We start from the raw sequence: 22,941 nt of genomic DNA, 5'->3' as shown, positions 1-22,941 counted from the left end.
TGCATCGCATATCGGGCATTTACTCACATTCTCGTACTTCTCACCGCGGTAGAGGATCCAGTCATTAGGACATGCATGTATCTTCTACACATCTAATCCTAGAGGGCAGACAAGCTTCTTTGCTTCATACGTACTGGCGGGCAATTCGTTATTTCTTGGAAGCAGCTTCTTTAATATTATCAGCAATTTTTTAAATCCCGAGTCAGTCACACCGGCCTCTGCCTTCCATTTCAGCAATTCCAATATGCTACCCAGCTTTTTCTGCCCATCTTCACAACCTGGATACAACAATTTTTGGTGGTCCTCTAACATCTTGTCGAACTGCAACCTCTCTTATCTGTGCCACCGTCTCTCCTTGCATCAGAAATGGCCCGACGAAGATCATCATCACCAGGCTCATCTGGTGCCTGTTCTTCACCTCCTTCTTCTTCATTGTCTTCCATTGCGGTATCATCGTATTCAGAGAACATAGATCGGTAGTTGTCATCGTTATCTTCTTCATCACCGTCTTCCATCATAACCCCTTCTGCTCCGTGCTTGGTCCAAACATTATAGCCGGACATGAATCTGTGCCGAAGCAGGTGGCTGTGAATGTCTCTTGAGCAAGAGTAATCCTTCTCATTCCGACATTTCAGACATGGACAACAAATAAAACCTTGCTTCGACTTGTTGGCCTCGGCCACAAGCAGGAAAGACTTCACGTCCTCTCTGAAAGCGGGATCGCATCGGTTACCGTACATCCATGGATGACTCATCTGCACCATAAGTACAATTATGTATCAAATGCAATCACCATGCTAAAATTAGTATTGTGTGGTCTATATATATGAGAACATTTTAGGACCAAAAAGAGGAGAATACTTATTAAATAAAATCAAGTGGCATCCTCACAAACATTTCATCAAACACCTCTTGTGCACATGAAGAAAAAAAAGCTAGCATAAACCTCCACCTTCCACCACCAAGGAAAAAATGTAGGAAGGTGCAAACCGGGACAAAAGGGGTGCCAGCAGGTCGCAGAAGGCCTTAGACTCTTTTGTCCCGGCCCGATCCACCACTCGCGACAAAAGGTTCCTAACGGACCGGGACAAAAGTCCCCGCTGGTTTCGGGACGACGTGGCCAGATCATTTTCCCGGTTCCAGACTGGGCAGGGACAAAAGGCCTGGACGAAATCCCAGTTTTCTACTAGTGGTAGTTGTCTATGTTATATACTCTACTTGTTGATGAGTTGACAATAATTTTAATAAGTTGGGTCAATCTTTTGAAATTACTTCATTTCACTCAGCTCTTTACTAGAGTATCAAAATTCACTTTATTTTCGTTTCTTGAAAGAAGATAAATAAGTGGAGGCGAAGCATTCGCGCAAGCAAGTATACTCCAGAGTCATCTGGAAGTTTCGCGGACATACTTGCGACCGAAGAAAGAAACATATCAAAGTGAGCCTATCATATTCATACCCGTCCAGAAATAAAACGAAACCAGAGATTTCGCGAGAGGAAAGGAATCGAGGAACCTGCGTGCCCCTTGCTTCGGTGCCCTATCAGTATTCGCTTCGTGGTGCTGCTGCTGCCCCACTTGTCGGGGATGGGTGTGGGCATGAGCAGCGGCCGTCGCCGGGGCATCGGCGTCGGCGGGGGCCGCGGCCCGTCGAGCGGGATGCTGCCGCTGCTGGCCCTGCAGGTGCTGCTCGAGTACGGCCGCGCCGGCGCCAGCCGCCCGCCCGTGACGGCGGCGCTCATCGCCGCCAACGCGCTCGTGTACCTCCGCCCGGGCGCCCTTGACGCGTTCCTCCCGCCGCTCTCCCGCGTCGCCTTCAACCCGCACCTCATCATCCAGGTGCGCACCTACGCTACCACGCCCCGCAGCCTATGGATTTGATGTCCGAACTATGTTTCGCTGATAGGATCGCATCGTGTATCGAAACCACGCATCTGTTATCCGCTCTAGGGCTATAGGATCGTTAATTTTAGTACCGGGTACAGATTTATGCTGTGTCGAGCATGATGCAGATTCAATTGGACAAATATTGTGGGTAGTGCTTGTTGTCCAGAAATGGGTGGAGTAGAGCAACATATGAACAGTAGAGATCTGAGTTAAGGGACGAGCTCCAGAACAGCTGCGGTCCTAAGCATCATAAGGGAAAAATTGGACAGGATTACTGGTAAAATAGACCTTCTAAACTGGCACCAACTAAGCAAAGAACCTTTGATCAAAAGAGAACAAAGCAAAGAACCTCCAGAGGAAAACTACACCCTCCCTGACCCCTAAAATGATGGAGTTGGTGACCTGGAAGACTAGGCAAGAGAAGTCATAGTATTTTTTGTATTTCAAGAATTTACCCACATGCCATAGGACATATAGCGCGTCATATGACCATAGTTTCTGCATTTGAGCAGGCATGTCACTTGGTTCACTAAATTTGGGAGTACCACATCTAGTCTTCCAAGTTGTAGAAGAGATTTATGATCGCCATTTAAAATAACTAGATTCTTTTCAAGAAAATTCGCATGCCATTGGTCATTGGACACATCTTTCTCAGGCTTTGATTGATTAGTTAGCAATCATATGGTCAGATAAGAATGGTCCATGTGCCAATGATCATTGCTACTAAGTGTGATTTGGAGTTCTATTGATAAATCTGTGCAAATGTAGGAACTTAAATGTGCATTTCTCAAAATTCATGCACATTTAGAGATACGGTTCCTTCTACACTCCTAGATCCAGTAAAATACAGGATGTGCCAGTTCACATAGGTTTATTACACTTCCTTGTAGGAAATATGTCTTTCAAATTAGCTACCAGAGTGCATGTCATAGGCTCTAAAATGTCGCTATTTGTTTTTCTTGGTACCTTTTGCAGTGCTCTATGTTTTGAAAATAACCATTGGTCAACTTGTTGCAGTATGGCGACCTGACACGCTTCTTCTTGTCAGCCTTCTACCATTTAAGCGAAACTCACTTCTTCTACAACATGACATCTCTCTTGTGGAAAGGCATACAGCTTGAAACGTCAGTTGGCAGTGTTGAGTTTGCTTCCATGGTTGCTGCCTTGCTTGGCCTGTCGCAGGGCATCACCTTGCTCTTGTCCAAGGGTTTACTCCTCTTCGGCAATGAGTCTGCGTATTATGATCAATACGCTGTTGGGTTCTCTGGGGTACTGTTTGGAATGAAGATTGTGCTGAATGCCTGGTCAGACGATTATGTCTTCCTGCACGGGATGGTCATTCCAGCAAAGTATGCTGCGTGGGCTGAACTACTTCTCATCCAGGCTTTCATTCCTGGGACATCCTTTATTGGACATCTTGGCGGGATACTTGCTGGTCTGACCTATCTTTGGCTCAAGCGATCATACTCTGGGCCAGATCCGCTTGCTCTTTTGATTTCAGGCATCTCAAATGTTGTGAGTTGGCCGGTGAGATTTGCTCAGAGACTTCTAAGGCCAGGCCGTCGTCAGGGGAGCAGAGTTGGGCGCCGTGCATCCAGAGGAACTGGTCGAGGCATTTGGAGATGCTCAGTCTGCACTTACGACAACTCGTCTTCTGCAGATATCTGTGAGATGTGCAACAGTGTGCGTGAGGACCGCGATGTTCCCCCCATACAGCATCTCCACGATGGGGGTAACGGTGCGCTTTCAGTTGATGAGATCAGGCGTAGGAGGCTCCAAAGATTTGACAGATGATGTAGATCATTTCCTCGTATGATAACTGGTGTTTGCCCCATTTATGCTGGATAGTAGCAGGAATGCAGGATATACTTCCTCACCATTGCAAGGGCTGAGTCCTGCTACTGATAAGGATATCTAGTTCTTAGGTTGTAACTCTCACAAAATGTAAGTAGTTATGTGATCCTGTCCACCATTCATATTACCATGTCAGTAACAACGTAATAGAAGTACTTGGGCATGTCAAAATGACCTTCAGAGTAATGACCCTTCATGTCGGTCTTCATTTCTTTCTAGCAGCTGCAGTTTTGTACCATCTGAGGGAGTTTGAGTGGCCGAGTATTTCAAATCTTTTGTTTATTTCATTGTCTTGGGAATTTAAATGTTTTGGGGTCTCTAATTCTTCCCTGGGGTGACATGTTAATTCGTGAGATTGGTTGGAGGTTTAATTGAAGAAACACTTCATCCTAAATTTCTAACGAGAACTCTCACAGATTGGATACACGTTCACCTTGATTGTTCTATGTGGATGCACTACAATTGTGTCGATGATGGTTGCTGCAACGACACAAACAATAACATATGAAAATATTGACAATATCAATTTTGACTACTTTTCTACGTTATTGCTTGACTCCCATTTTGTTCACCATGTATGGTGTTGGGAACCGGGGTCTTTTGGGCCTCGAAGGGATGTTGAAATCGGTTATTGATTGTTGTAGTATGTGTCGATTTTTTCCACATTTCCTTTTGATTTTTTCTTCACTATGTATCATCATTTGATAAACCAAGAAATGCTTCTTCTCTCTAATTCAAGTAGAAATGCAAATGGATAAATTTGAAGGATGTTCAGAAAAACACAAATCTCGTTAACAATACTTTGTCTACCCATTGCTCTTTCAGGAATTCTTGAAAAAAAAAATCTCTGAGAAAGAAGACATTTTACCTACAATTAGACTTGTAAGTTAAATATGTGTACAAGTAGTGCTATAATCAGATTTGTAATTACGCTGCATGTTAAGTGTTGGAATTAGAATCTTGTAACCTAGCCTAACATATGAAGGCACCATGGGTAGGTAAAATACACCAGATGCATGTTGTAGGTTAGATATAGGATCGAATTTAAAGATGGCCCGACGCCCATAGCAGGAGCGCTAAACTGACATGACGTTTGTAGATCGAAAATGTGTATATTTTCCAGAACTTATAGAGGATCTGCTCGTTATTACATTAAGCTTAAAAGGTGGACCGAGATACCTAAACATCATAGATTACATCACAAATGGAGGCACTCAACGAAAAGCCACTTGCAGGCATCACTTTGGATGCTGCCACGGCCGTTGGCCTTTGGCCTACTAGCTACTCAATCTCTCTCTGAAACCACCTCTACAACTACAAGCTAGCCATGCCGTGTGTATCATCCCAGCAAGCTTTTCGCCGATGGTACTATAATAATACCAAGGGTGGAGCGTTCGTTAAACATGTCTCACGTCGTTGAATTGCATTACCAATACCAAATCTGGGTGTTGTTAATACCACTTACAGTATACTACCTCCATCCTAAAGTTTAAGGCTTATATTTTTTGAAAAAGTCAAAACAAGTAAAGTTTGACCGAAATTTTAGAATAATCTATCAATAAATATGATATTTTGTAGATAGCACATGAAAATATAGTTCATTATCTATTTAATAATATTAATTTTGTATTTAACATGTTAATATTTTTTTATAAAAACTTAGTCAAACTTAGCATAGTTTGACTTTCTGAAAAAAAATATAGGTCTTAAGTCTTGGGATGGAGGTAGTATGACATATCATTCCATGCTATTTTTATTTTAATCTTTCCCATGCTAAACTGCATAACCACTCCTGGGGCCGGAAACATCGCTTTGGTACTTTCTAAAACAAAAGATAACTATAGAATGATGATATACGTACACCATAATCTATCTGATCTGTATACGAGAGTATATGAGAACCATCCATCACACCCACTGCATCAAGCACAACTATTGGATAGGTGTCGTATGAAAATCATAGTGCAAGTTATACGCATGGTAGTCCCAACAAAGACACCACTTTAGGATAATTATTAGAGTCTTGAACTTTGTATTTGGGGCATTCTCAACTGTAGCCCATGAAGTGGTGATTTTGTGCTACAACATTTTTTTAGGAGCATCACCATGTCAAACCCTTCAACTACGAATGGCATGTGTATTGGTCAATTGATGATAGTATCATGGCATACAAAGGAGAATCTTCTCCATCATGGTGTATCCATCTACTACTCTCAACAATGGTATATTAATTGACCTTTCCGGCTTTCCACCCTTTGCACCTTTAGGTTTCAGCAAAGCAAGATGAAAGCAGCGGAGGAAATCGCGGATGCAAGAAAGATCAAGCTATCCAAGAGAGAAGCATGAAGCGACGGAGGAACATGATCATTAATTTAGAGAGAGAGGGGAGGGAGGGAGAGGGAGAGAGAGAGAGAGAGAGAGAGAGAGAGAGAGAGAGAGAGAGACGTGTAAGTTGCAAAGGAACAAGTTCCTTCCAATTTGAGAGACACTTTGAGCATCCATCTTACCTCTTCCTAGACAAATGGTCAAATATTATGAGTTGTCCCACCCGAACCGTCCATATTGCACGTGTAAAGAAGGGCAAAATTCCCATCTCTATTTCCGTGGTTGGGGGTGTGGGGCTATATATAACCCTTCTCTTTACTAGGGTCAAGACTACATATGAAAAATCGAGAGGTTTGCTCCCCCTCCCATTATCGGGTCTAAGATCCCACCATGTGGAGTGAAATTCGAGTCCGCATCCAATGTAGGATGGGCCTCGTCTTTGTTCAAGCTTTCCTCTTGGATTAAGAGGATCAGTGGGCCAACCGAGTTAGAAATGGTTTCACCAAGAGCATAGTCAGGTGAGGAGGGGTTGTTGGCAAGGCGGAGAGCGTGTCTTATTTGGGATGCAGGTCAGAGGAGAGGCGGTGAATAACGGGGTGAGAGGATTGTGAGCGTCAACATTGAGATTTGAGTGCGGTCGCTGAGGTCAGGAAGAGAGCGGGTATGGATGAGAGGACAAGGAGAATTAGCCGGCTCAACACTTCATGTTTGACTCCAAATCAAAACCACTTGTTGCTTACGAGATGTTGTGTAAACACGTGTTGTCATAACCCCAGTTTAAGAAGCATCGACAGTTCAACGGGGAAAAAGCGGAACTATCAGTATGTTAAGGTAGCTAGACCAAACAAAAAAACAGACATAAAATTTCCGATCAACCTGCCAATTCTGTTTGAAAGTGTCGAAACAGAGCCCGGTCCAATCGGTCACAGAAGACACCGATAGTTGAAAGCATATGTTTGTCGAGTACACACAAAGTCACAAACCACATATCTCGTAGACTCGTACTACTTTGGTGCTTGAAAGAGGGAAACTCCTCTAGTTGACATGTTATTTTTCTATTAGACAACTAAAAATAATTAAATTGCTCAATTACTCATCTAGCTATTGAACCAGACACCGACTAGTGAACCGAGCCCACAGACTAACCGATTTGATCATTGGTTCTGTATTTTTTTTAGGATAAAATTGATCCGGCATTTTATACTACGGCCATGACACAATACAAAAGTTAGTATATTTGTTTTACTCCCTCCAATCCATAATAAATGTTAGAATTTTAGTTTAAATTAGCTTTAATTTAAACTACAATATCGACACTTATTATGAATCAGAGTTTGTAGTTTATTTGTAGTTCATGGCAAACATTTGTATAGAAAAGGATATTTTTGAGGGGTCTATATAGAAAAGGATGTAGAGTCAGCATATAATTATCCAAATTCCAAAACGATGTCTTGCAGGATAATCCATCTGCCATTGAGAAATAATAAAAGGAAACCAGAGGAACCTAAAAGACGAAAATTCGGGAGAGAAACAGAGCCGCCTTTGCGACGGCGCCAGTCAGTCTTGGAGACCCCCGCCGCCGCCGGTCCGTCGATCTTCGGCCATGGGGATCAGTATGAGCCGCGACCGGTACGATGCCCGCGCCGGCCAGACGCTGCCGCTGTTGGCATTCCTGATGCTGCTCAAGTATGGCCCCGCCGGCGCAGCCCGCCCGCCCGTAACGGCCGCGCTGATCGCCGCCAACGCGCTGGTGTACTTCCGCCCGGGCGACCTCGACGCGCTCCTACCCCGGCTCCGGCAAGTCACGTTCAACCCGCACCTCATCATCAAGGTACCCACCTGAACCGCCACAGCTCAGCCCGCGGATTAGATGGCAGAATCATGCGTAGAGCTTTAGTCAATAATGCACAAGAACCAAGGTCACACAAGAGGCTGAAGCATATCAAGCTGTGTTACCACTCGATTCGCGAGTACATCGAAGATGAAGAAGTAAAGATTTGCAAAGTACACACTGATCTGAATGTAGCAGATCCGTTGACTAAAGCTCTCCCTAGGGCAAAGCATGACCAACACCAGAATGCCATGGGTGTTAGGTATATTACAATGTAATCTAGATTATTGACTCTAGTGTAAGTGGGAGACTGAAGGAGATATGCCCTAGAGGCAATAATAAAGTGGTTATTATTTATCTTTATATTTATGATAAATGTTTATATACCATGCTATAATTGTATTAACCGAAACATTAGTACATGTGTGAAATGTAAACAACAAAGAGTCCCTAGTATGCCTCTTAACTAGCTTGTTGATTAATGGATGATTAGTTTCATAATCATGAACATTGGATGTTATTAATAACAAGGTTATATCATTATATGAATGATGTAATGGACACACCCAATTAAGCGTAGCATAAGATCACGTCATTAAGTTATTTGCTATAAGCTTTCGATACATAGTTACCTAGTCCTTATGACCATGAGATCATGTAAATCACTTATACCGGAAAGGTACTTTGATTACATCAAACGCCACTGCGTAAATGGGTGGTTATAAAGGTGGGATTAAGTATCCGGAAAGTATGAGTTGAGGCATATGGATCAACAGTGGGATTTGTCCATCCCGATGACGGATAGATATACTCTGGGCCCTCTCGGTGGAATGCCGTCTAATGTCTTGCAAGCATATGAATGAGTTCATAAGAGACCACATACCACGGTACGAGTAAAGAGTACTTGTCAGGAGACGAGGTTGAACAAGGTATAGAGTGATACCGATGATCAAACCTCGGACAAGTAAAATATCGCGTGACAAAGGGAACTGGTATCGTATGTGAATGGTTCATTCGATCACTAAAGTCATCGTTGAATATGTGGGAGCCATTATGGATCTCCAGATCCCGCTATTGGTTATTGGTCGGAGTGAGTACTCAACCATGTCCGCATAGTTCACGAACCGTAGGGTGACACACTTAAGGTTGGATGTTGAAATGGTAGAACTTGAATATGGAATGGAGTTCGAATATTTGTTCGGAGTCCCGGATGAGATCCCGGACATCACGAGGAGTTCCGGAATGGTCCGGAGAATAAGATTCATATATAGGAAGTCATTTTATAAGATTTAAAATGATCCGGAAGGTTCTACGGAAGGTTCTAGAAGGTTCTAGAAAAGTCCGGAAGAAACCACTATGGAAGGCGGAGTCCCAAAGGGACTCCACCACCATGGCCGGCCAACCCTAAAGGGGGAGGAGTCCCAAGTGGACTCCCCTAAGGGGGCCGGCCACCCCCTCCCAAAGAAGGGTGGGAATCCCACCTCTAGTGGGAGTCCTAGCTTGGGTAGGTTTCATGTGATATGGAAGGTTTTGGTTTGGGGTCTTATTCGAAGACTTGTAGACCAACTCTTGGGTGTTCCACCTATATAATGAGGGCCAAGGGGAGGGGGTCGGCCACCCCAACAACACAAGGTGGCCGCACCACCTAGATGGCCGGCGCCCCCCTCTCCCCAAACCCTAGCCACCCCACTACTCCTTCTTCCCCGCACGCTTAGCGAAGCTCCGCCGGGATTCTCCACCACCACCGACACCACGCCGTCGTGCTGTCGGATTCAAGAGGAGCTACTACTTCCTCTGCCCGCTGGAACGGGGAGGTGGACGTCGTCTTCATCAATAACCGAACGTGTGACCGAGTACGGAGGTGCTGCCCGTTCGTGGCGCCGTGATCAAGATCTTCTACGCGCTTTTGCAAGTGGCAAGTGAACATCTACCGCAGCAACAAGAGCCTCATCTTGTAGGCTTTGGAATCTCTTCAAGCGTGAGACTCGATAATCCCCTCGTTGCTACCGTCTTCTAGATTGCATCTTGGCTTGGATTGCGTGTTCGCGGTAGGAAATTTTTTGTTTTCTATGCAACGAATCCCTACAACTACAACACATAGATTCATCGCAAGTCAGAGCTAGAACCTTAGAACTTTAGCCTCTCAACGATATATTCGATATATTGGTTATTGGTCATTGGTCCATATAGAGAGATTTATCGGGCTACAACTCACTCCGACCAATAACCAATAGCGGGATCTGGAGATCCATAATGGCTCCCACATATTCAACGATGACTTTAGTGATCGAATGAACCATTCACATACGATACCAATTCCCTTTGTCACGCTATTGGTTATTGGCCGGAGTGAGTTCTACTCCATTGTAACCCGATATATTCGATAATCAAGATCAGACAAGCATGAAGTAACGGTTTTACCTCATCGAGTGCCCAGAACCTGGGTAAATCTCTCTCCCCGTTTGTTTGGTATCCGATGTCTCGTGTCAGCCTACAAGATTCCGTCAACCCTAAGTCCCTCATGGTGGGCATTGTTGGATAACGTTGCATAGAAAACAAAAAATTTCCTACCGCGAACACGCAATCCAAGCCAAGATGCAATCTAGAAGACGGTAGCAACGAGGGGATATCGAGTCTCACCCTTGAAGAGATTCCAAAGCCTACAAGATGAGGCTCTTGTTGCTGCGGTAGACATTCACTTGCCGCTTGCAAAAGCGCGTAGAAGATCTTGATCACGATCGCTTCCGGCGCCACGAACGGGCAGCACCTCCGTACTCGGTCACACGTTCGGTTGTTGATGAAGACGACGTCCACCTCCCCGTTCCAGCGGGCAGCGGAATTAGTAGCTCCTCTTGAATCCGACAGCACGACGGCGTGGTGTCGGTGGCGGTGGAGAACTCCGGCGGAGCTTCGCTAAAGCTACGCGGAAGATATGGAGGAGAGGGGGGCGGCTAGGGTTTGGGAGGGGGTGGCCGGCCTCAAGGGGGTGCGGCCAACTTGTGGCTTTGTGGTGGCCGGCCCCCTCCCCTATGCCCCTCATTATATAGGTGGAACCCCAAGAGTTGGTCTCCAAGTCTTCGAATAAGACCCGAACCAAAAACCTTCCATATGGAGGGGAAACCTAGCCAAGCTAGGACTCCCACTAGAGGTGGGAGTTCCACCTCCCATATGGGGGGGTGGCCGGCCCCCTAAGGGGGAGTCCACTTGGGACTCCTCCCCCACTAGAGTTGGCCGGCCATGGAGGTGGAGTCCCATGTGGACTCCACCTTCCTTGGTGGTTTCTTCCGGACTTTTCTAGAACCTTCTAGAACCTTCCATAGAACCTTCTGCGTCAATTTAATTCACATAAAATGACATCCTATATATGAATCTTATTCTCCGGACCATTCCGGAACTCCTCGTGATGTCCGGGATCTCATCCGGGACTCCGAACAAATATTCGAATCTCCATTCCATATTCAAGTACTACCATTTCAACATCCAACTTTAAGTGTGTCACCCTACGGTTCGTGAACTATGCGGACATGGTTGAGTACTCACTCCGACCAATAACCAATAGCGGGATCTGGAGATCCATAATGGCTCCCACATATTCAACGATGACTTTAGTGATCGAATGAACCATTCACATACAATACCAATTCCCTTTGTCACGCGATATTTTACTTGTCCGAGGTTTGATCTTCGGTATCACTCTATACCTTGTTCAACCTCGTCTCCTGACAAGTACTGTTTATTCGTACCGTGGTATGTGGTCTCTTATGAACTCATTCATATGCTTGCAAGACATTAGACGACATTCCACCGAGAGGGCCCAGAGTATATCTATCCGTCATCGGGATGGACAAATCCCGCTGTTGATCCATATGCCTCAACTCATACTTTCCGGATACTTAATCCCACCTTTATAGCCACCCATTTACGCAGTGGTGTTTGGTGTAATCAAAGTACCTTTCCGGTATAAGTGATTTACATGATCTCATGGTCATAAGGACTAGGTAACTATGTATCGAAAGCTTTATAGCAAATAACTTAATGACGAGATCTTATGCTACGCTTAATTGGGTGTGTCCATTACATCATTCATATAATGATATAACCTTGTTATTAATAACATCCAATGTTCATGATTATGAAACTAATCATCCATTAATCAACAAGCTAGTTTAAGAGGCATACTAGGGACTTCTTGTTGTCTACATATCACACATGTATTAATGTTTCGGTTAATACAATTATAGCATGATATATAAACATTTATCATAAACATAAAGATATAAATAATAACCACTTTATTATTGCCTCTAGGGCATATCTCCTTCAGTCTCCCACTTGCACTAGAGTCAATAATCTAGTTTACATTTGTAAAGATATAACACCTTGGCCTTCCGGTGCTTTATCATGTATTGCTCATGGGAGAGGTTTTAGTCAACGGATCTGACACGCTCATAAACGTATGTATTTTGTAATTTATTTGCGTCTCAACGCATCACTCATTTCCAAATGAGTCGGCATTAAATATGTTTGGTCTTCTGGTGGAACCTTAATTCCGCGGTCTGAAATATGTCACTAATATTGTCATACACAATATAGCTTCAAAGTTCTGACTCCGTCGGAACTACACCAAGTTCTCAAAGAACCTCTTGACTTAACATCCTTTGTCATTGTCAAAACAATGACATACTCTGCCTTCTTTTGTAGAATCCGTCACAATATTTAGAACTCTTCTAAATCTAGCATAGACAATTTCTAGCTCATTGTGCTACCTTTTAAACAACACTTAGTCTAATTTGAGATTGAAATTATATTTTATATGTGACAAAACCAATATTGGTGTAACACCTTACAGCGATTTGTTTGTCATTTCTTCATACAAAAATATATATATATATCCTTAGTTCTTCTAAAGTACTCAAGGATATTCTTACTGTCGTCCCATGATCATCTTATGAATCATTCCGTTATATGCTCATAACATTTTAGAGCACAAGATATCTGATTTTGTACATATTATTCGTGATCTAAAATCACTCATGTGTTTTTACTCATCGAGTGTTAGATACACTCAAGTCTTGTTAAACCTTCATATGACAAGAACATTTTCTTAATATTTCTATATTGAACTATTTCAATATCCATTCTATGTACTTTGATTTAAACTTATTATGTGTTTCAATCTATCTTCATAGATCTTGACACTAAATTTGTTTCAGTCCATATCTTTTCATTGAAATTAATTTCTCAATGAAACCTTTTAATCAAGTATATAATTATATTATTTATAACCAATTATATGTCATCTACATAAAGTATTATAAATATGTCTCAGCGCTCCCACTTAATTTCTTGCAAATGCAAGCCTCTTCATCATTTCTGATGAAATCAAAAACTCTTTGACTATTTCATCTGGTGAAGATTCCAACTCCGTAATACTCACTTCATCCAATTGAAGTTCGTATACCTATCTAGTATTCTACGAACTAGCAAAACAATTGGTTGTATCTTGTATACATACTTCTGTTAAGTAGTGTATTTTGCCATCCTACTAGCATATCTCATAAAAGAAATATGTAGTGATCACTAGAATAATCCACATAGACTATAAGCATTGCTACGGAAGATCTAATCTTATCGTAGTCAACTCTTTGAACTTTGTCGTAAACAATTTTTCGACAAGTCGAGCTTCTTTAATGATATTTCATCCAAGTCTATAGATCCATTTACTTTCAAAAAGTAATCATCTATTATGGATTTCATGGCGTATGGCCATTTTAACGGAATCAGGGCCCATCATAACTTTTTTTTTTGTTTGTAGTTGGTTTATCATTGTTAAAAATCAATCCTTTGTCCACAAATCATTTATTTGATCACAAAGTAAACTATATCTACAAGGTTTAATATGTACTTCGATCTCCATGGCTAAAACATTTTGTAGTCATGGGAGCCATGATCGTCGTGGCCGCTTCCGGAACCATTTCCAATGCTGCGCTACTCTGATCATTATGCTCAGGTTCATAAACCTTATCAAGTTCTATTGTCCTCCCACTCAAAAACTTCGCTAGAAACAATTTCTTGGAAATAAGAAACATTGACAAAACACTTTTGTCTTTGTCTATATAGTGGGAAGAATTCCCAATCAATTCTTTGGGATAACCAAAAAAGACATTCATCCGATTTTGGTTTAGACCAAAATTTAAAGAAAGGACTATTAGGGTTTATACCCATGCCATAACCTGTATGGTGTCATTTCAACGGATCATGATGATGCTCTATTTAGTGTAAAAGCGGTAGTCTCTAAAGCATAATCCATAAAAAATATAATGGCATTAATATTTTATCTCATCATTGACCCAACAAGGTTTGGATACATCTCTCGGATACTTCATCATCACTATGATACTCCAAGAAACGTGAGTTGTAGAACAATTTCATAAATCTCTTAGATGTTCGCTAAAACTAGTAGTTCAAATATTTCCACTATGATCCAATCATAGATATTTGACTTTTCTATTACGGTGATTTCCACTTCATGCTGAAATTTATTTGAATCCATTCAAATGTTTCAAACTTCTTCCTTATTGAATATATCCACATATATATACTCAATTCATTGTTGAAAGTTTTCATGAAGTAGAAGAATCTCCCGCACACAACTATGCCCAGTGAACCACATACATCATCATGTATTTTTCACTAAGTTAGTTGCCCGTTCAACTTTTGGCCTATGAACGGCATTTTAATCATTCTCTTTAGAAAAGATTTGCAAGCGTCAAATGATTCAAAAATCAAATGACTCCAAAAATCCATTTGCATGGAGTTCCTTCATGCGTTCCTTTCTAACATGACATAAATGGCGGTTCCACAAATAAGTGGAATTCAAATCATTTGCCTTATGGCATTTTAGCGTCAGTGTTATGTATGTGTGTTTCACCATTAAGATTTATAATAACTTATCCATCATACATGGAGTAATGTCATAATTTGAACAACTCATTGTTTTCATTTGACCAGAGCAAAATAACAATTATTAAGTTCTTTATTATAAATTCTAAGGGCTAGATAGAATGCTAACGATGAACATAATAACACTTTATTTTGTTCCAGACATGCATTCTTATCATATTCCTTGTCAGTCACTTAGGCCATTGTATTCTTGTATTGCGTTGTTTTGTATGACACTTCATACCAACCAATATAGTACTAATACCCAAGAATTTCATAGTGTGACTTTAACTAGGAATACAACCATAACATGTATATCATTTATATACACCTGAGCTAGACTTTCTAGTCTTTTCTTTCTTTTTGCCAAAATATCTTTTGCAGTTTCTCTTTTAGCTTTCCTCATTATTCAGAAAAACACTTCAACATCAATAACTTCTAGGTTTGTTGGTCTAATACCAATAACCTTGAGGTTCTTACTTTGAAGTTGATCATCATATGACAAGTGTTTCAGATTTCACTATTAGTAACTTTGTAATATGATGAACAATTTCACTCATAATTTTATCCATTGTATCATGATGACTTTACGAGACCATGTCGTACATGCTAGGCTCGTAAAGTTTTAACCTTGGTATTCGCATGTGCAAATCTGGCTTGCACCCGTTGTATGCACACGTAGAATCTATCACACCCGATCATCACGTGATGCTTCGAAACGACGAGTCTTAGCAACGGTGCATACTAAGGATGATAACTTCATGGATATGCGAATATTATTAGTGCCCCAAAAGTTGGAGGATTGTGGCCTTTGGCGTCTTCAACCTTCATACATTCCCATAAAACTTATGAGTTTATGTAGTCTCACCAAATTTATATTCTATCATCTTGCAATAAGGTCTTAGATATCACATATATCTCATACCTTGATTATTTCTGAAAACTAAATTTTCAGCTCCTTACTTTTCAAACAGATTTGAACTTCAAGTTTCACGGAGACAAGATAACTTTAGGTACTAATTGAAACCATAGCTTATTGAATCAACAATATGAGGTTTACTAAAAGTTTGCAATAGGACTTAATCAATTCTTGATTCTTTAACAATACGGTACCAATCCGTAAAGTTTCTTATCAGATTTTAACAGTATTTCTATCTCAATTACAAGACTAGCGCATAGTAGTAAACGGATGCCAATACTACAAAATTAATTCAAAATACTACTCATACTAAGTTCATGATAAATAGTTCATGTTTTAATCTAATTACTAATGAACTCCCACTTAATACAACATCCCTCATAGTTGTTAAGTGGTACACGATCCACATCCACTACACCAAAACCGATCATCACGTGAGATGATGTAGCTTCAATGGTGAACATCAACATGTTGATCATATCATCCATATGACTCGTGTTCAACCTTTCGGTTTCCGTTGTCCCGAGGCCATGTCTGTACATGCTAGGCTCGTCAAGCAAACCCAAGTATTCCGCGTGTGCAACATGGCTTACACCTGTTGTATGTGAACGTTGAGTCTATCACATCCGATCATCACGAGATGCTTCGAAACGACGAACTGTACAACGGTGCATACGAGGGGAGAACACTTTATTATCTTGATATTAATGTGAGGGATCATCTTATAATGCTACCGTCGTGATCTAAGCAAAATAAGATGCATAAAGGATTAACATCACATGCAGTTCATATGTGATATGATATGGCCCTTTTGTCTTTGTGCCTTTGATCTTCATCTCCAAAGCACGGACATGATCTCCATCATCTTCGGGCATGATCTCCATCATCGTCGGCGTAGCGTCAAGGTTCATGGCGCCGTCTTCATGGTTGTTCACCTCATGTAGCAACTATTACAACTACTTTGAAATACTACTCAACATGAAAATTAAAGACAACCATAAGGCTCCTGCCGGTTGCCACAATACAATAATGATCATCTCATACATATTCATCATCATATCATGGCCATATCACATCACCAAACCCTGCAAAAACAAGTTAGACGTCTCTAATTTGGTTTGCATATTTTACGTGGTTTAGGGTTTTCGAGTAAGATCTAATCTACCTACGAACATGAACCACAACGGTGATACTAGTGTTGTCAATAGAAGAGTAAGTTGAATCTTCACTATAGTAGGAGAGACAGACACCCGCAAAGCCTCTTATGCAATACAAGTTGCATGTCGAACGAGGAACAAGTCTCATGAACGCGGTCATGTAAAGTTAGTCCGAGCCGCTTCATCCCACTATGCCACAAAGATGCAAAGTACTCAAACTAAAGACAACAAGAGCATCAACGCCCACAAAACCATTGTGTTCTACTCGTGCAACCATCTATGCATAGACACGGCTCTGATACCACTGTTGGATAACGTTGCATAGAAAACAAAAAATTTCCTACCGCGAACACGCAATCCAAGCCAAGATGCAATCTAGAAGACGGTAGCAACGAGGGGATATCGAGTCTCACCCTTGAAGAGATTCCAAAGCCTACAAGATGAGGCTCTTGTTGCTGCGGTAGACGTTCACTTGCCGCTTGCAAAAGCGCGTAGAAGATCTTGATCACGATCGCTTCCGGCGCCACGAACGGGCAGCACCTCCGTACTCGGTCACACGTTCGGTTGTTGATGAAGACGACGTCCACCTCCCCGTTCCAGCGGGCAGCGGAAGTAGTAGCTCCTCTTGAATCTGACAGCACGAAGGCGTGGTGTCGGTGGCGGTGGAGAACTCCGGCGGAGCTTCGCTAAAGCTACGCGGAAGATATGGAGGAGAGGGGGGCGGCTAGGGTTTGGGAGGGGGTGGCCGGCCTCAAGGGGGTGCGGCCAACTTGTGGCTTTGTGGTGGCCGGCCCCCTCCCCTATGCCCCTCATTATATAGGTGGAACCCCAAGAGTTGGTCTCCAAGTCTTCGAATAAGACCCGAACCAAAAACCTTCCATATGGAGGGGAAACCTAGCCAAGCTAGGACTCCCACTAGAGGTGGGAGTTCCACCTCCCATATGGGGGGGTGGCCGGCCCCCTAAGGGGGAGTCCACTTGGGACTCCTCCCCCACTAGAGTTGGCCGGCCATGGAGGTGGAGTCCCATGTGGACTCCACCTTCCTTGGTGGTTTCTTCCGGACTTTTCTAGAACCTTCTAGAACCTTCCATAGAACCTTCCGCGTCAATTTAATTCACATAAAATGACATCCTATATATGAATCTTATTCTCCGACCATTAGGAACTCCTCGTGATGTCCGGGATCTCATCCGGGACTCCGAACAAATATTCGAATCTCCATTCCATATTCAAGTACTACCATTTCAACATCCAACTTTAAGTGTGTCACCCTACGGTTCGTGAACTATGCGGACATGGTTGAGTACTCACTCCGACCAATAACCAATAGCGGGATCTGGAGATCCATAATGGCTCCCATATATTCAACGATGACTTTAGTGATCGAATGAACCATTCACATACAATATCAATTCCCTTTGTCACGCGATATTTTACTTGTCCGAGGTTTGATCTTCGGTATCACTCTATACCTTGTTCAACCTCGTCTCCTGACAAGTACTGTTTATTCGTACCGTGGTATGTGGTCTCTTATGAACTCATTCATATGCTTGCAAGACATTAGACGACATTCCACCGAGAGGGCCCAGAGTATATCTATCCGTCATCGGGATGGACAAATCCCACTGTTGATCCATATGCCTCAACTCATACTTTCCGGATACTTAATCCCACCTTTATAGCCACCCATTTACGCTGTGGTGTTTGGTGTAATCAAAGTACCTTTCCGGTATAAGTGATTTACATGATCTCATGGTCATAAGGACTAGGTAACTATGTATCGAAAACTTTATAGCAAATAACTTAATGACGAGATCTTATGCTACGCTTAATTAGGTGTGTCCATTACATCATTCATATAATGATATAACCTTGTTATTAATAACATCCAATGTTCATGATTATGAAACTAATCATCCATTAATCAACAAGCTAGTTTAAGAGGCATACTAGGGACTTCTTGTTGTCTACATATCACACATGTATTAATGTTTCGGTTAATACAATTATAGCATGATGTATAAACATTTATCATAAACATAAAGATATAAATAATAACCACTTTATTATTGCCTCTAGGGCATATCTCCTTCAGGCATTGCTGGGGAGCACCCTCGTCAAACATGATCATTAATTTGCTTAGAGAGAGAGGGAGGGAGGGAGGGAGGGAGGGAGGGAGAGAGAGAGAGACCTGTAAGTTGCAAAGGAACAAGTTCCTGCCAATTGACAAACTCTTGGAGCATCCATCTTACCTATCCCTACACAAATGGTCAAATATTATGAGTTGTCCAACCCGAACCGTCCATATTGCACGTGTAAAGAAGGGCAAAATTCCCGTCTCTATTTTCGTGTTTGGGGTGTGGGGTTATATATAACCCTTCTCTTTACTAGGGTCAAGACTACATATGAAAAATCGAGAGGTTTTCTCCCCCTCCAATTATCGGGTCTAAGATCTCACCATGTGGAATGAAATGCGAATCCACATCCCAATGTAGGACGTGCCTCGTCTTTGTTCAAGCCTTCCTCTTGGATTAAGAGGATCAGTGGGCCAACCGAGTTAGAAATGGTTTCACCAAGAGCATAGTCAGCCGAGGATAGGAGGGGTTGTTGGCAAGGCGGAGAGCGTGTCCTATTTGGGGTGCAGGTCAGAGGAGAGGAGGTGAATAACGGGGTGAGAGGATTGTGAGCGTCGACAGTGAGATTTGAGTGCGCTCGCTCAGGTCAGGAAGAGAGCGGGTATGGATGAGAGGACAAGTAGAATTAGCCGGCTCAACACATAATGCTTGATTCCAAATCAAAACCACTCGTTGCTTACGAGATGTTGTGCAACGCGTGCTATCATAACCCTAAATTAAAAAAACACCGACAATTCAACAGGAAAAAAGCGCAAGTGTCAGTCTGTTATGGTAGCTAGACCAAACAAAAAAAACAGACAGAAAATTTCCAATCAACCTGCCAATTTTGTTTGAAAGTGTCGAAACTTGAGCCCGGTTCAATCGGTCACTAGTTGACATATTATTTTTTTACTAGACAACTAAAAATAATTAAATTGCTCAATTACTCGTTTAGCTATTGAACTAGGCACCGACTAGTGAACCAAACCCACAGACTAACCGATTTGATCATTGGTCCTATATATTTTTAGGATAAAATTGGTCTGCATTTTAAACTACGGCCATGACGCAATACAAAAGTTAGTATATTTGTTTTACTCCCTCCAATCCAAAATAAATGTTAGAATTTAAATTTAAATTAGCTTTAATTTAAACTACAATATCGACACTTATTATGAATCAGAGTAAGTAGTTTATTTGTAGTTCATGGCAGACATTTGTAGTATAGAAAAGGATATTTTCGAGGGATCTATATAGAAAAAGATGTAGAGTCGGCATATAATTATCCAAATTCCAAAACGATGTCTTGCAGGATAATCAATCTACCATTGAGAAAATAATAAAAGGAAACCGGAGGCACCTAAAAGACGAAATTTCGGGAGAAGAACAGAGCTGCCTTTGCGACGGCGCCAGTCAGTCTTGGAGACCCCCACCGCCGCCGGTCCGTCGATCTTCGGCCATGGGGATCAGCATGAGCCGCGACCGGTACGATGCCCGCGCCGGCCAGACGCTGCCGCTGTTGGCATTCCTGATGCTGCTCAAGTATGGCCCCGCCGGCGCAGCCCGCCCGCCCGTAACGGCCGCGCTGATCGCCGCCAACGCGCTGGTCTACTTCCGCCCGGGCGACCTCGACGCGCTCCTACCCCGGCTCCGGCAAGTCACGTTCAACCCGCACCTCATCATCAAGGTACCCACCTGAACCGCCACGCCTCAGCCCGCGGATTAGATGGCAGAATCATGCGTAGATCTGGTGGGCTGCCACTAGAAGAAATCACATTAAACACCCTTATCTAGGCCTACATGATTGCGGAGTTTAGCGCCGCGATGTATTCGGATAGAGCAAGGATTATTCTGTGCCGAGGTTTTTTGGCCTAGGGTTGCCATATTGTCAGGTTCAGCTAATTAATCACATGATGCTGTTTGCTGTTGATCTGATCTGCCTAGCTACTGATTTGGGGGAGATTCGATAAGATGGTTAGTGCACAGTGCTATATAGTATCAGGATTTAAACCCTTCATGGGGACTGGCAGTATTGGGGATTTGGGGAACAACAATATTCTACTATTAGAGTTGGTAAAGTCTTCTCTTTCATGTTAACCATAATACGGTTCAAGTACTAACTGACCCTTGATGTTTTGGCACAAGCGTAGGAACCTATAATTGTGCGACAAACCTGCACAAGTTTCGGACCTATATGTCTCACTTCGCACCCATAGATTCAGTAAAATACATGATGTACCCCTTTTCACAATGTTGTGCTTCTCCTGTTGCATTGCTGTCCTGGATTTTTTTTCAAGCAGGGTGCACATGCTGTGCTCTGAGTGTAGTGCTCAAAACTTATTGCAAATCATTGTCAGTGTTTTATCTATCTACTGCTGTTAAAAATAACAGTACCACATTCTTATTGCAAATCATTGTCAGTGTTTTATCTATCTACTGCTGTTAAAAATAACAGTTCCACATTCTTATTGCAAAACATTGTCAGTGTTTTATCTATCTACTGCTGTTAAAAATAACAGTTCCACATTCTTATTTCAAATCATTGTCAGTGTTTTATGTATCTACTGCTGTTAAAAATAACAGTTCCACATTCTTATTGCAAATCATTGTCAGTGTTTTATCTATCTACTGCTGTTAAAAATAACAGTTCCACATTCTTACAGTACGGCGACCTGAGGCGTTTCTTCCTATCAGCTTTCTACCACACGAATGAAGCTCAATTCTTCATGAACATGACATCTCTCTTGCGGACAGGCGCACAGCTTGAAGCATCCATGGGCAGTTCTGAGTTTGCTTCCATGGTGGTTTCCTTGGTTGGCCTTTCTCAGGGCTTCACACTGCTCTTGTCTAAAGGCTTACTCTCCCTCGGCAATCACGTGCCGTATTATCACTTTTCAGCTGGATTCTCTGGAGTGGTGCTTGGCATGAATGTTGTGCTGAATGCCCGGGCAGGCGATGTTGTCTGCTTTGGTGTGGCCATTCCTGCAAAGTATGTGGCATGGCTTGAACTACTACTCGTCCAGGCTTTGAATCCGGAGGCACACCTGGTTGGCAATGTCGGTGGGATTCTTGCCGGCCTGGCCTACCTTGTGCTGAGGCGCGGTACAGAACCGCTCGATCTTATGTTTTCAGGCATTGCAGACATTGTGAGTCAGCCAGTGCGATTTGCTGGGAGACTTCTAAGGTCGGCAGCAGCCCATCGTCCCGGGAGAAGTGTCCAGGGCCATGTTGCATCACTGCCAAGAGAGACTGGGAGAAGTGTCCAGGGCCATGTTGCATCACTGCCAAGAGAGAGTGGTCAAGGTATGTGGGGATGCACAGCCTGCTCTTACGACAACTCGCGTTGCGCAGATGTCTGTGAGATGTGCAGCACTCCGCACCAGGACCGTGGCTTTTCCCGCAGACGGCATCTCCAGGAAGGTGGAAACAGGGAGCTCTCAGTTGAGGAACTCTCAGTTGAGGAGATCCGTCGTAGAAGGCTCCAAAGGTTCGAAAAATGATGTTGATATCATTGCTACCAATGCTCTAATGGCGAAATAGTCTGTAGGGAACTGACGTTTGCCCCCTTTTTTTGCTCAGTGAAGAGATTTTTCTTTCTACCAGTAATGATGGAGCAATGTCCAAAGTAGTTTGTAGGGAACTGCCAAATGCAATGTCCAAGTAATTTGTAGCGAAACTGGCTTTTGCCCGTTCTGTGGTAGATGGTTCAGACTTTATTCTTTCTACCACCGATGATGAGGAATGCTCTAGCTAATTGAAATCGTTCTGAACCATTTCAAGTCCCAAGTACTGTTACTGTTATCTCTAAGTTGAATCTTTCACTGCCAGAAAGCAGATTCTGTGCTGATGATTTAAGTTGCTGTTAGGTTGGTGGATATCTGCAGATTAGACCCTCAATGCACTTTAAACAGGTT

The 22,941-nt window shown here is 42.7% G+C and overlaps 2 protein-coding genes across 2 annotated transcripts; both read left to right on the top strand.

The window, feature by feature from the left end:
- Positions 1 to 1,472: 1,472 nt before the first annotated feature.
- LOC127342583 (rhomboid-like protein 14, mitochondrial) lies at positions 1,473 to 3,957 on the top strand. The gene is made up of 2 exons (XM_051368556.2): positions 1,473 to 1,837; positions 2,903 to 3,957. Exons 1-2 carry the CDS (start codon positions 1,586 to 1,588, stop codon positions 3,677 to 3,679), a joined length of 1,029 nt encoding a protein of 342 aa, XP_051224516.1. The 5' UTR covers positions 1,473 to 1,585; the 3' UTR covers positions 3,680 to 3,957.
- Positions 3,958 to 20,307: 16,350 nt separating this feature from the next.
- Positions 20,308 to 22,800, top strand: LOC127342582 (rhomboid-like protein 14, mitochondrial). The gene is made up of 2 exons (XM_051368555.2): positions 20,308 to 20,714; positions 21,691 to 22,800. Exons 1-2 carry the CDS (start codon positions 20,487 to 20,489, stop codon positions 22,525 to 22,527), a joined length of 1,065 nt encoding a protein of 354 aa, XP_051224515.1. The 5' UTR covers positions 20,308 to 20,486; the 3' UTR covers positions 22,528 to 22,800.
- Positions 22,801 to 22,941: the final 141 nt, after the last annotated feature.

This window comes from Lolium perenne, chromosome 3 (assembly GCF_019359855.2).
Source record: "Lolium perenne isolate Kyuss_39 chromosome 3, Kyuss_2.0, whole genome shotgun sequence".
In the NCBI taxonomy this organism is placed as follows: Eukaryota; Viridiplantae; Streptophyta; class Magnoliopsida; order Poales; family Poaceae; genus Lolium; species Lolium perenne.
Note: the sequence above shows the minus strand (reverse complement) of the source record. Positions and strands in the feature narration are given on the sequence as shown.